The sequence below is a fragment of the Pholcus phalangioides genome, unplaced genomic scaffold, assembly GCF_987345545.1.
Source record: "Pholcus phalangioides strain wild (caught in Gottingen) unplaced genomic scaffold, Ppha-v1.0 ptg000009l_1, whole genome shotgun sequence".
In the NCBI taxonomy this organism is placed as follows: Eukaryota; Metazoa; Arthropoda; class Arachnida; order Araneae; family Pholcidae; genus Pholcus; species Pholcus phalangioides.
The window spans coordinates 8904593-8919354 of record NW_028301602.1 but is presented as its reverse complement, the minus strand read 5'-3'; the positions used below and the strand labels follow the sequence as shown (position 1 = coordinate 8919354).

General features: G+C 35.5%; 1 protein-coding gene across 1 annotated transcript in view; it reads right to left on the bottom strand.

Annotated features, from left to right (window-relative positions):
• Nup160 (nuclear pore complex protein Nup160) overlaps positions 1–14762 on the bottom strand; it is a 104784-nt gene that overhangs the window by 30454 nt on the left and 59568 nt on the right. Inside the window, exons 17-20 of the mRNA XM_089237125.1 lie at positions 14093–14253; positions 12746–12879; positions 9066–9142; positions 3997–4156 (exon numbers count right to left, since the gene is read on the bottom strand). Of these exons, the coding sequence (XP_089093251.1) occupies positions 3997–4156; positions 9066–9142; positions 12746–12879; positions 14093–14253 (532 nt within the window). The remainder of the gene's footprint in view (positions 1–3996; positions 4157–9065; positions 9143–12745; positions 12880–14092; positions 14254–14762) is intronic.

Genomic DNA, 14762 nt, shown 5'->3' with positions numbered 1-14762 from the left:
TTTATTATGTGTTTCTGACTTGCATGATGTTGCCTAATAATTTACATATTTTTATTCTTTTACAGATTTAATGACTTTTGTTTTAAAAACCAGAAAACTCAAAATTTTAATACGAAAAGTAAAATCCAAAGTCCAACAGCAGTTTAGCTAAGTACTAGGTTTATCTCCCTATATTTTTCTGCAATATTTTCCATGCACAAAATCTAAAAACAAATAGAACAGCTTTCTTTCTGCACTGTATCTAGGGATTAAGTTCAAGTCTGTATTTACGCGAAATATCTATACTTCTTTTAATTAAGAACTTTACCACATATCCCTACTATCTGTAACATACCAGGTTACTTTTAACTTCAATATCAAAGACAAAAAAAATTTCTAAATTCCAAAATTTTTTTGATCAATGATTTTTTTTAAAAAAATCAAGTGATTTAAATCGGTGTGCCCTGAAAAAACACATTTACTTTTTAAACATTATGTAATTGCAAATGTATTTGCACATCACACTTTTCAATACCTTCGTTATATTAGAAACTCACTTTCCACGTACAGATTTTTTATGCATAGAAAATTTATCGCTTGTTTTGTTATTGCATAGCGGGAACTGACATTGCTGTCTTTTTTTCTGTACAGTAGTGCTTGTTAGCTGAATTCTAATTCCTGAACAAATAAGAGTCTCAAAGTTTTACAGCTAATTTCAACAAGAATGAAACTACCCCTTCCCCAGTTTTATTATTTTTTTCTCTACAAATTGATCAAGCATTTCTTCAAGCTACATCAAATATTGTGGAAAATATGCACTGGCAAATGAATAATATGAGCACAGAATGCTTTTAAGCCATCTGATCAACACGATAGTTCGTTTTGTTGTAAAACCAGATGGTTTAGGAAATTTTTTCTCACTTTGAGAATATGTAATTCAAGGCATTGAACATAGAAGAATATTTCAATTTTCTCACCCAGCAAACACAAAAAGTAATGTCTTTATGTGTAAATGCATCAAACATGTTTCATATCAAGAAGTCCTTGATGAATTTCACCTGGAATTTCTTTTCAACCTTTTGTTATACCTACCAAGGTAGTATATATAGTACACTTTTTAAGTATTTCAGCAAGTATTGATGAAGAAAACATTCAGTGATTTGCATCACAGCATTTTTGATCAGATCAATTTGACCGGTGATGGTCCTTCTAAGTATAACTAAAAATATCTTGGACAATTTTTTTTAAATTTATGATAGTTGGACAGAGTACTATTTCAGAATTTTTAAGAAAAGTCATGAAATTTCAACATTCTGAACAATCTGGTTCATCATGAAAATCGGGAGAGATCAAAAATGGTCAAAGTGACTGCCATGGTCCTTCTAGTGAAAATAATATGTTGTTACTTTATCATGAAAGCCTCACATACATAAAAAATTCCCAACTTCACAGGAAGAAGCAAAAAATAGATGGAAGTCTCATTGAATAACACACAAAAAAGGATTCATTTTTTATTTATAGAGTGCAGTTCATTGTCAATGTGTTTTTTTTTTCAAAAGCTATAACAGGTATGATATGATGGTTTTTAATCTGAAACTATCAAAAAGTAAAAAAAATTGTGTGGCAATATATACGGACGGGTTGAAGCTACAGTGGTGCAAGTTACATTTCCAACAATTCTGAACAAGTCCAGAAATGCAATCTCGAACTGCTAAACTTTTAAAAGAAAAAATAAACTAAGTCACAGCTTCAATAGTTTTCCTCTAAAATTGTGAAATCACAAAAGTTCAAACAGGGTAACCTATGACACCAATTCTAGTAAGGAGCCGTTCAAGTATTACGTCACCAAAGTTTTAGCCATTTTTGACCCCCCCGCAGCAAAATTTTCATCAGCACTACCTTCAAATGCATACTAGTGAGATCAGAAATGTACGCAGGAGGGGGGGGGGCATAGGGGCTCATGGGCCCCCCCCCCCAGACAAATTTTTTTTTTTAATGCAAAAATTTTTTTTAAAAATTAAAATTTCAAAATAAAATACCTTTATATGTTATTATCAATTTCTGTTAATTATAAGGGTAATTGAAGGGTAAGAACTCAAAATTTCTCTTTAAGAAATTCATTGCGACCCACCCTTCAAGCCATACACGCTAAACCCCCATGGCCCTTACGGTTATCTGATGTGCCCGCCACCTCTCAAACAAAATTTTATAAAAATTAACTAAGTGGCACATTTACAAATCACATAAATGACTCGTGGCACAATTCCAGAGAATTTAAGTGGACTGTGGCACATTTTCAGATCACTGAAGCAGCCCTCAAAGATCACTTTCACATTCAAAGATCCTTAAGTAACCGCGACACAGTTTTAGAACATTTAAACGATCCGTAGCACATTTAGAGATCCCTTGAGTGACAGTTGTAGAGCACTTAAGCGGCCCCCAGTGCAGTTCTACATCACTCAAGTTACCCGCATAACATTCCCAGATTACTTAAGTGATCCGTGGCATAATTACAAATCACTTAAATCACCCAGACACATTTCCAGAGCACTTGAAGGATCCGTGAAACATTTAGAGATCACTAAAGTGGCTCTGTACTTATCAATAGGGAGAATGTTAGTTCAGGTGCCCAATAACTATCGAAAGGTTTTTTTCATTTTTGGCGCACGGAATAAGATGAAATTAAGAATATTTCATATCTTCATAAAGGGTGGTTGATGACACAAGCATCATCCAAACCCCCCCCCCCTCTCGCCCTTATCAACAAAAGTCAGCACATCAGGAAACTTCTCCCCATCGATGCTGACGTAATACTTGAATGGCCCCAAAACATTTTTTTCAAAATGAGATTATTTACTTACACCACTGTAACTTCAACCTATCCCTACTTACAGCCAATATCCAAAGTTTGAGCATTTTGCAAAGGGGTCAAACCTATTCATAAATTGACTAATGTCTAAAGTCTGACCAGTTCCCGATGTGGGTTCTCGATTAATTTCAATTGAATACATTAATAGTACCCATAATTAAGCATCAATGATAACAATTGTATGAAGCTTGTGTCTATTTTGAAGACTATTACCAATTATCTCAATTTTCCTACCTCTTTTTTTCAAGTATTACAATTTAAAATTAAGATATAATTTCTTAATCTATTTTAAAAATTATATACTAATTTTTTGGCTAATGAAGATTTTTTCCTAATGAACATTTTCATAGTATGGATGCACATGCTAGCATAAAACAGCTGCATTGTGAGCTGAATTTTGGTGCCAATCACCATCAGAATTGCTCTCACTTGAGTCCGATTAACTCAAGTCCACCTTACGATCTTTCTCCAGATGTACCTACATTTTTCTTTCTGATAGTTTTTGAATCATTTCATGTAAAATGAAAGATTCAACTAATAGAAAATGCACTGGAAAAGAAAGGAGCCTATGTTTTCAAACTGCGCTTTCTTTCAGGGCAAGACTATGAGCATTAAACTCAACAGTCTAGACATTCAAAGGGAATATATTTTCTATCTGCAATGAGTGAGACAGAAATGAGCTGATCAAATCCAAAATGGATGGGGGCACTTCGCTTGGGCTGTGTCAACACCAGTTTTAGTAGACTAAAGCTTGTGTTGATTGCGTGAATGTGTACATTAGTGTAAAATAAAAAGATCTACAATATCTCTCATCTTCCTGTAGATTTTTATTTATCGAAGTTTGAAGCAGTTCATTTATAGCTTTCAGTCAGCTTTTTTTATAATGTTTCTCTGTGTTTTAAAAAACTTATCCTTAAATTTTGGGCAGAACCTGGAACGAATCAAATGATTTCCCATAGACACCTATGAGAAATCATGTTTTAACCAAAGGAGAAGATTCATTCCAGAATCAACGTTCATTAGCCAAGGTAACACTGCAAATACACTCAGCAGACAAATTAATAAGATTAAGTAATTAAAATTAAGATTATTAAGATAAAAATATGGAAAAAATTTGACCACATTCCTGAATGCAGGGAAAAGGATACATTATCTGGACAACATTTTTTGCAATTTGAGGAATGCAGGAAGCCCATTCTATTTTACAGAAGTTTTCATACGACATTTGATTAGATAGCAACGAATATGCTGATGCTCTGCCTTGATCAGTCACAAAATGATATATAATTGTTTTTCCCAGGACATCCACTGAAAAAGTACAGTAAACAGAATAAAATAATTAATACTTAATATCTTCAATAATTTGAAATGGTAATTAAAAATCTCACATATAGGTTGATCAGCAAACATCAAATGTAACCTAAAATAAATGCTTAACATATTAATGGATTTAAACTTCACTCTCATACATACAGTTAAATAAATTTCTGTACTTAAGGATCCAGAAGTTCAAAGACAAAGTAGAATAACTTGCAATAAGTATTTTCAAATATGATGCACAACGATCTTGAAATTATTTCCTGGGATGACAATACACATTTGGTAGCACTTGCACAGCTACTGATAGCAATATTTTGCAACCACTCTTAGGCCAACCGAGTTCACACTGGACCAATTCGGTAAGCAATACTACAGATTGAATCATTGACACAAATTTTTGTAAAAGTCTGATCTTTAGGTTTTTTACCCAATCCATGTTGATATCATGGATTGTATCATTGAAGTATCGATCCAGTGTGAACCAGGACTGGACAAACTCATTGCCGACATGCCTGGGGCATGTAAAAGTTTTATCTGATATGCATTTTTTTCCACTACATACCAGACACGGCCACATAAAAAAAAATTGAACACTTCAGCATTTTTATTACAATTATCAGCAGCAATGGAAGTTTCCTCAGAATCCCTGCATTATGACATTTGAAGTAAAGACTTTAAAAGACTATGTTACTGAAATTACCACAAGGCTGGGATCTGTCATTATGCGACTCACTGCAACAACAGTGATAATAAAGGGAAATATAGATTTATGATATATAATACAGTGTGTCCAGAAAGTCCTTACCCAGACATTTTCTTCTCAACCGTTGGTTGTTATGAGAACATACTTCAATTGGAAAAAGTTACACTTATTTAAATACTTTTCCAAATTGAAGTATGTTTCCATAACACAGAGGTCTCAATCTTTTGCCATCCATGGCTCCCTTGCCTCAGTCAATGTTCGTCCGTGGATCCCCAGAATAGTTTAACAAATATCTACTTCAAAGCATTGGACAGGCACACATTGACATTAACAGCTTGCAGCGATGCCCTTGTAACAGGTTGATGATGTCCCCTAAGAGCTGTGACACAGACGCTGAGGACTACAGCCATAACTGGTCCAAAAAACTTAGGTAAGGACTTCCTGGATACACGGTATAATAAGGTTTGTTGACGATATTTCCTAAATAATTGTTATTTATGTAGTTATATATATCAGGGTTCATACAAAATTTTCAAAATGAAAAGTAAGGAGTTTTTAAGGACTTTTTAAGGAGTTTCAAGCGGTTTTTAAGGAGTCATGGCAAACTTCATAACTTACAAGTTTTACGGCAAAAAAGGGGCGGGGCACATATGCAAATTTATTTTTAATTTGCAAACAAACTTTCCCTCTTCTCAAAAATATAGATGTAGAAGTGGTTCAAAAATTACAAGTTTTGATTTGTTACCCAGCATCATAAGAATTCATAAAATAATCAATCCACATACATGCTTTCTGTCGTCACCAAAGTGTTCTAAAACCTTCAAGTATTAGTCAAAGATATAACTCATAACAGCATCCCATAAATTATAAAAATTCTAAAAGTGATATTCATTCCCCCTCCAATTATTCAAAATAAAAACCACAGCCGACAAAGATTTTACTTACAAAATTATTTATATTTGCAGCAACTCTAGGCACACACACACACTTCCAGCACAACTTCCTAGATAGTAAATTGCCCATAGATGGTAATAGACCTGAGTTGTGCTTGGTTTGAAAGAAAGAAAGCCCCCCCCCCCCCCGGAAATCACTCTCAAACAATCTGGGAATGTGCCGCGGGCCGCTCAATTGAAGTAAGAATTTGCCACGAGCCACTTGAGGCAGGCCACATTTAGGCCATGCGTTGAGCACATGTATGCTTTAAAATAAGGGGCTGTTCAAGTATTACGACAGCAAATTTTCAGCAATTTTTGACTCTCCCCTCTTGTCAGAAAAAGTCAGCAAAACTCTCACCCTCCCCCTGTCAGCACTCTGCCCCCTTCCTCCTAACGCTTATTGGTGGAATCTGAATCTGAATTGGGGGCTTCCCCCCCAGATGATCAAAAATTTATTTTTTTAATCCACAAAATATTTTTGTATTTGAAGGCTAAGAACCCAAAATTGCTCAAAAAATTCATTGTGACCCTACCTCTCTAAGCCCTTGACCCGTGGTAAACATTCGGCCTGTGTGGACCAAATGTGGCCTGTCCCTAAATCTATTTTTGTAACAATGAACCAAGTGACACATTTACAGATCGCTTAAGTGACTCGTGGCACAATTCCAGATCATTTAAGCGATCTGTGGCACTGATCCCTTGAGTGACATGTGACAAAGTTTTAGAGCATTGGTCCTGCCACCAGTGCGGTTCTACATCACTCAAGTTATCCGCGGCACATTCCCAGATTACTTAAGTGATCTGCGGCATAATCACGGATCACTTATATGACGCGCGGCACAGCTGCAGAGCATTTGGATCCGCTAAGTATTTGAAGATCACTAGAGTGGCTCTGTAGGGGACTCAATAGGGAGAATGTTAGTTCAGGTGCCCACAAACTAGCGAAAAGTTTTACTCGTTTTTCGCGCACCGAGTAAGACACCATTAAGAATATTTCATATTTTTTATAAAGGGTGGTTGATGACGTAAGAATCATCCACCCCTCCCCCACGTCATCAAGTCAGCAAATCAAAAATCCCCCATCCATGCTGACGTAATACTTGAATGACCCCTAACATAAAGATACCCGAAAGTTATTTTCTGAAAGTTAAAAAAAGTGGGTTCAGCTATAGCGGCTGATCGGCTCGTCCTCCCCCCCCCCCCCCCCCGCAAAACCAGACGTGGCTCGGGCTGTCACTTTTAAAAGCCGGGTTTTACTAGCAGGTTTTCTATGTCGCGCGCAACGTGAATCACCCAGCGCGACACGCCGTCTATTCATCAATATGAAAAGCAGTACGACTTTTTTCCTACAGAGCGCAATACGGCTCACGACAGCGCTTTACGTCGGGCGTGGTTGGCAGACTGCTTCTGGAGGAGTTAAGCGTCGTGTGCCGCGCGTTTCAGCGATCTACCCTTCATTTTCGTTTTGTGTCTCTTCCCTTTAAACCGAAGCATGCAGCCGATAGAGTATATGACGCCAGGGTCATATACTATATAGCCGTCCTGAGCTGATTTCTTTTCAGCAGCGAGTTGTAATGTGAATAAAACACGTCAAAAAAAAACTGCGGAAAGCAATGACATTTCGCGGTTTCTCAGAATTTTCGTAGTGAGATATTGGCTGTAAGCAAATGGGAAGGAGGGATAAAATAGGAATAGTAGGACAGAATTGCAGTAAAAAAAAAAGACGATTGCGGCGAAAGTAGGAAAATAGTATGAAAAATAGGAAAGCTGCGAGGTCTGCACTCAGTATACTGCGTAATATAGGAGGTTCGAGACATCGTTTCGCCGCATTTAGTAAAAACTTTCTCACCACTGGGCATGGGGGAATTTTCGGCTACTGGTTCAGCGGAGTGATGTCGTTCTACAGACCATCGATTTCCAACGCTGACCAATTTGCGACATATTCAGGAAAACACGTCAAAACTAGCGATTCGGTAAAAAATCGTATTTTCAGAAGCAAAAGCGTATAATCGTATTAATTTACTAAATACGACAAAATCGTAACGGTTGGTAGGTATGCACAACCATTGGATGTTCCAATCCCATCCCCTGCTTTCACATTTCCTATTACAAAGGGAGAGAGCGTTTTTTTCTCTCTTTTCTTCCTCTTTATATTCGGGGGAAGCTTCCTCTTATTTTTCTAGGCAATGCTTGCTATTCATCACCATAGGGAATGCCTACTCTAAGAAAGATCATCCCTTCAGAGAAAAAAAAGAAAAAGACTTTTTCAGGCGTGGCTGCAAAAAGTAAGGAGTTATAAGGGCCCTTCCAGAAGGAAATGAAAAGTTAGGAGTATTTAAGGAGTTTGTAAGGATGTGCGAACCCTGTATATATGTTATATTTTATGTTATTTAGTAGTTAGTATTTAATTTCCAATTAGGACCTTGTTAGGCAGTTGAGATGAATTAAGTAGTCAGTGTATTTCTATGGCCCTCAATATTTTGTGACCTGGTGCTGCTGTGCCCCTTGTACCTGTGTAGGTCCAGTCCTGCGACCAAAATCATCTATGTTTTCATGAGCAAATAGTAACTTAACTTCTTTTCAGACACCAACAGCGTAAAAAATTATAATTGACTGATCTTAGATTTTCAATTAGTGGTGCATTAATTTTATGAGGATCAGCATCAACAGTCTAAAAATGGATAAATTAGACCCTGAATCTAATGAGACATCTCAACAAGAAAAGGCAATAGGATGGTAAATTCCTGATGCAAGGTGGTAAGACAAATAAGATTGTTGATATGATGAAAACCAGCACATGGTTTCCCAATCACAGCAGTAATAAGGCAGCTTTAGGTTTATATTTAAAATGTGTATTTATTATGATTTTTTTAAAACTACCAAATGAGTTGGGTTGGAAATGAAGGTGTCATCTAACAGTGGTAACCTCAAGCTTGGTAGGGAAAAGAGCTTGTTTTGATGTTCTTTCCCCAGGATTGAACCTGCTGACCTAACATTAACCTTCATGGTGGTGGACAAGCATCTTACCACTGCACCACTCGGGCGTGTTATTTGGAAGCCGGTCTGTAGTAACAGGTCTGAGTCAAGGGGTAAATGTAGTCATGGTTTTTTGAAGAATCCAGGTTGCTTTATTAATGAAGAGTAATTGAAGAACCTAAAACACAGATTTCCAAAGTCATTATAATAATTTCAAGAAAAAGGATTAACAAGTTTTAATACAAGATCTTATCATTCATGAGCAATATAAATACAATTTTACCAGCAGGTGATTTCCTTATTTCAGAAGCCATATTAATAGGAAGGTCCAGGATAGAGAGTTGGCCAAGCTCAACTTCTCTAGTAAAAGAAAAACAGAATAAGGATTTTATTCATTATTACTCAATCATAAGTACTATTTATGATACAGTCACAGCTTGGATTGCATATGACAGGAGACAAAGAAAAAGCATGACATAATACATACAATACAATACAAATACAACGCCACAACAGGCAAATTGCCCAACGAGGTGGCTGACCTAAGAACATCATGGATCCCCGAGCCATTTTTTGGAGTCCCTACCTACTACTGCTACACCACACATGCACCCCCCCCCCCTGCGGAACCCCCAACGAACCAACCAACGAATCGGTATATGCGGGAATGTGCGTGTACGTGTAGTGCAACCTGACGTAAAGTTTGTTTTTTTCGGTGTAATGCTTGTTATGTGTAGTGCTGTCATCTGCCCCCAGTTTTTCTAACTATGAGTGAAGTGTTATGATTGAATGATTTTTCGTTGTAGGACTGTTGCTCTCTGTGGCGAGACTTTTTAACGGGGAGATCGGCTCGCATTTGCGCCTTGAAGTTGGGAACCACAGAAAACCAACTTCAACCGACCACCACTGTGGGGTTCGAACCCGGATCCTCGCATCACGAGTCCGGCACTATTGACATTATCTCAGTTCCAATATTAATTCTTTTATAGTGACACAGAATATTTGAATGCAGGTTACACTGAGCAAGAGGAGCTAGTAAATAACAATGAAAATCAAAAATAAACAAAAATATTCATATATCATCTATACATTATCTATTCATGTATAATTATAAGAACTTCAAAAAATCTGTATTGATTTTGATTGTCAATAAATGAAAAGATTAGGTAAATGATACTGTTATTTTATGGATTCACCAGTCTCATGTGAACATAACTTACATTGAACCTGTGAACACCTTATATTGAACCTTCTGTGCTGAAAGAAGTCTACAAGATATAAGATATATGAAAAAAACGAAATGCCCAAGTGAAGATGGGATTCAATAGACATTATTAAAAAACAGGAGAAGAATTTGCCAACATGCTAGCTGCTTTGTTCACAAATTGTCTCACAAAATCGGATGTGCCTGAAGATTGGCACTTGGTGGTTCTTTACAGAAAAAATGAAAAAGAGGATATCAAGAATTATCGACCAATCTCTTATCAGTAATTCATACAATCTTCACCAAAGTGCTGCCATATAGGTTGAATCCAAATTGGACGAAGCTCAACCAAAAGAACAAGCAGGATTTCAAAGTAGATTTAGTACAATGAATCACATCCAAACAATCAGGGAACTCGTAGAGAGGCACAAGGAACATGCATTGTCATTGTGTATGGCTTTCATTGATTTTGAGAAAGCATTTGACTCTGTTGATGAAAATTGTTTGTTTGAGTTCGAAGACTGTCGTTTCCCCCGTTTGAGTTAATTCTCAACGTTTCCCTAACACTAGTGGTTGGCATCATCAGGAGAATTGATAAAACTGGATCAAAAGTAATCCAGTTTTATCAATTCTCCTGATGATGCCAACCCCTAGTGTTGGGGAAACTTTGAGAACTAACTCAAACAGACAACGGTCTCAGAACCCGAACAAACAAGTTTCATCAAATGACGGCCGCGAAAACCTTATCACCTATTTGACTCTGCTCTTCACATCTGCTGTGTTAAAGCTCTAGATATAATTGAGGTAGAGATGACTTACATCAATATCATCAAGAAAATATATAACAAAGCAATTGCAACGATTCATTTGGATAAAGGAAAAGCAATGATTAAATTTGGAAAAGGAGTAAGACAGGGTGATACCATCTCACCAAAACTCTTTCCCACTATTTTAGAAGAAGTATTCAGAAAACTGAACTGGGATGAGAAAAGAATTAAAATAAATGAAGAATTTCTCAACCATTTGCATTTTGCTGATGACACTGTCATTATCAGCAGTAATCCAGATGAACTAGAACTGGCGAAGGCAATTATTCAGGTGGGCTTGAATATGCAGAAAACTAAAGTTACGTTCAATCCCTTTGCATTGAAGAAGACAATGTTGTTCAACACAGAGATAGAAGTAGAAAGCTATGTATACCTTGAACAAGAAATTACCATGGACAACAGAATCATTAATGAAATAAACAGAAAGATTAGGATTGGATGGAACACTTTTGGCAAAAACTGTAATTTTGAAGAGTCACATGCCATTATGCCTGAAAAGAAAAGTGTTTAACTAGTGTGTGCTACCAGCACTGACTTATGGAGCTGAAACATAGACACTCACAAGCAAGACGATACAAAGGCTACAGACAACGAAAAGGAGCATGGAAAGATGTATATTAGGCATCACAAGAAGAGAGAAAACAAATTACTTGGATAAGAAACCACACAAAGGTATATGATATCATGGAAAGAATTAAACGTTTAAAATGGAAATGGGCTGGAAGTATTGCAAAAAGATAGGACAACAGATAGACTACAAGTATTCTAGATTGGTACCCCCATGGTATTAAACATCTGAGAAGGCATCCCCACACAAGATGGATGGACGAGATTAGAAAAGTGGCTGGAGTCAACTGGATGGCTAAAGCATCAGTTGGAGCAAAATGGAAAAATTTAGAGGAGATAGAGGAGATGAAAATGGTTGTTGTTGTTGATGATGATGACGACTTACATTGAAAGCTTATGCAAAAAAAGAGAAAATTAAAGCATTCATAATCTTTAATTCAAAATATGGAAAACAGATGAAACACCAGCAAGAACATGAGTGAAGCACAACTGACAACATAAATACATTAGGGTATACATTACACTCAGATACATACATTCCATGTGTACTGATTCATTGAGAACTAGCTATCATACCCAGTGCAGCCCAGATTTTCTTCAGTTACTGGGAGGATCGAAAAAGAGACAAACCAATATAAAAGAATGAACTATTCCTTTACATATTGGTTTATAATACTTTGCATCATTAACGATATGACAAACCACTGTAAAGGCGCTTGCATGTCTGATCCACATTACTTTGGTTACCATGGTTCCCTAGCAAACATTCTAAAAATCATTGTTAAGGACCATAAATCAACGTTGCCAACAGACCATTTCGGGCATTTGTCCAGCTCTGACAAACTTTTAAAGTAGTCTATCGTTCAAGTTGGGTCCTGTTTGGTATATATGCAAAATTTGGCAATGATTGATAGAACTAAAATTTTATATTTGTATAGAGAAGATACACACAGACAGAAAATCAATTTCATATATATAGATTCTGCACAGGAATGTGTACAAGGTGCATGTTCAGTTAAGTAGTAGCATTATATGAACAAAATTTCAAACTCATTAATGTTATTTGATAACTAGCATATTGTATTTCATAAGCATTAAATTTCATGTTTGGTATGCATGTGTAAAGGTTTTTTATTCATTTGTGATGTTCTTATTCTGTAATTTCTTATGTTTTGTTGATTTTGATTCACATTTAACAAATTTATAACTTAGTGACTATCAACAGTTCCCCCCTTGACATTATATTAAAGACATAAGCAATTTACAAACTTCATGCATCTCCAATATTTTTCTTGCTCTTTATCATCAGCAGAATTACACAAAAGCACTCGTAAAGTAATGAAACAACACAAAAAAAAAACTTACAGCACAGCAACAGTCTTTGGAATGAATTCACATTCTAAACACCACTTCAATGTGAAATAAACTTGAACTAATATTTTTGTACGAGGTATAATCTCATTCTGTATTCTAGCTATAGTTTCTGAACTCAGACCACTCTAAAGTGAAAAGAAAAAAAAAGAAAAAACATCATTGTATAGTAATACCTCACAATCCAGTGTTCAAATTTGTCAGGACTGGCCATATGTGTGCATGAAACAGCAGGATAGACTTGTATGGAAAAAACTATTCCACAATTTCACATCAGTTCTGTGACAGATTAAAAGTCAAATTACAGATATCACGAGGTCATACATTTGAATACAATTTGTATGCAGAAACATGTAAATCATTTACGGACAGAGGCGGTTTTTATAGTTTATTTGCCTATGGGCCACAAAAACACATTTTGCCACTATTCTCATTCTAGTATAATTTTCTTAACCACCTATTTTGCCTGAGCAAACTTGCCATCCTGGACTATAGTCTGGTTATAACCACTCCCCAATATATTACTTATATTAATGTTAACAGGTAATACTTAAAATAAAAGTTCTTTATACAATATGTTAAAAAAAATTCATAAATAAACAATTTTGACAGAGTTATGATACTTCATGAATATTAACTATATTCTTTATCTGGAAATGCATCATTTAGCCAAGCTTAAGGAGTGTGTAAAAATTTATTTCTATTAACACTAACATAATTTTAAGATTTTATTCAATGACACAACATTGGGAGTTGGTAGGGGATGCAACTGATGAGCGATTTGATCTCCATTCCTAAGCAAAAGATATGCTTGATCTTTAGCTTTCACACAATCAGTTTCGGTACTAGGAGAAAGGATTCATTATTACTTTTTTAACATGTCAGTCTACGAAGACCATGTGAACAGAAATATATGCAGGATTTTTAGTCATAGCTTTGTTTTTTGTTTAATAGATGGCACTGTAGCACAAATGAAAATGAATGAGATTAAAAGAAGGATGGCAATGGGTTGTTGTTGGGAAAAGCCACATTTTCCCATGCCTGTCAGTGCATTGTCTTGTATTTTGTATGTTTGTGCACATAATACATGTTTAAAAAAACTGACCTTTTTGTTTTTCTCTGTGAAGAGCCCACATATAGGACCATATAAAAATTTAAATTTCACTCAACTTTCCTTGAAATAACTTATTTTATTATAAAAAATGGCTTCTGGGGTCATGGACGACAACATTTGTAACATTTCCTGATGATTCATTTTTTTATTTTTCTAAGACTATTAGATAATCTTTAAAATTAATTCAAATTAGTAAAAAGGAATATGAAAAAAAACCAGATGCTCACATCATCTTCAATATTCACTACCAGAATTAGAAGAAGAAGAAAATTTCTGGAAAACTCAAATCCCCGAATGACAAACTGACTTATGGCTTCACATAAAATACTAATTCCTGTATCACCATTCAAAAAATTAGGATACTCTGCAAAAGGCTGTTCATCAATATCTGTTGAAAATATAACATAACAATTACATTCTCGAAGTAAACTATTTGTACACACAGATATAATAAATACTATTAGACAAAGGTATCAATATTTAGGATTAATCAAAGTTATGACCAAAAAATATTTAGAAAAACTGCTCCGATTTGTAAACAAATATTGGCTTACATGTGTGAAATGCAAAACAGCCAAGTCAGACTGTACAGTAACTATGTATTTGTTGCAGGAAATGTGATAAATCTGGTTATTATGTATATTGCAAAGCATTTCAGTAAGTTTCATAAATTTCCCTTAATTTTTCACTTTCACTGGAGATTATGCATAGTACCCAAGCATTGTTGGTAAATTTGATAAATTTCCCTAATCACTTTTGATGATTATATATAGTGCCCACACGCTGTTGGTAAAAACAAAAGCCATTTCTAACAAAAGTTTTTCTACTATTAACAATTAAATACTTCAAAACATTAGCAATTAAGTTCATCGGTTCGCTTGACAATATGAATAATTT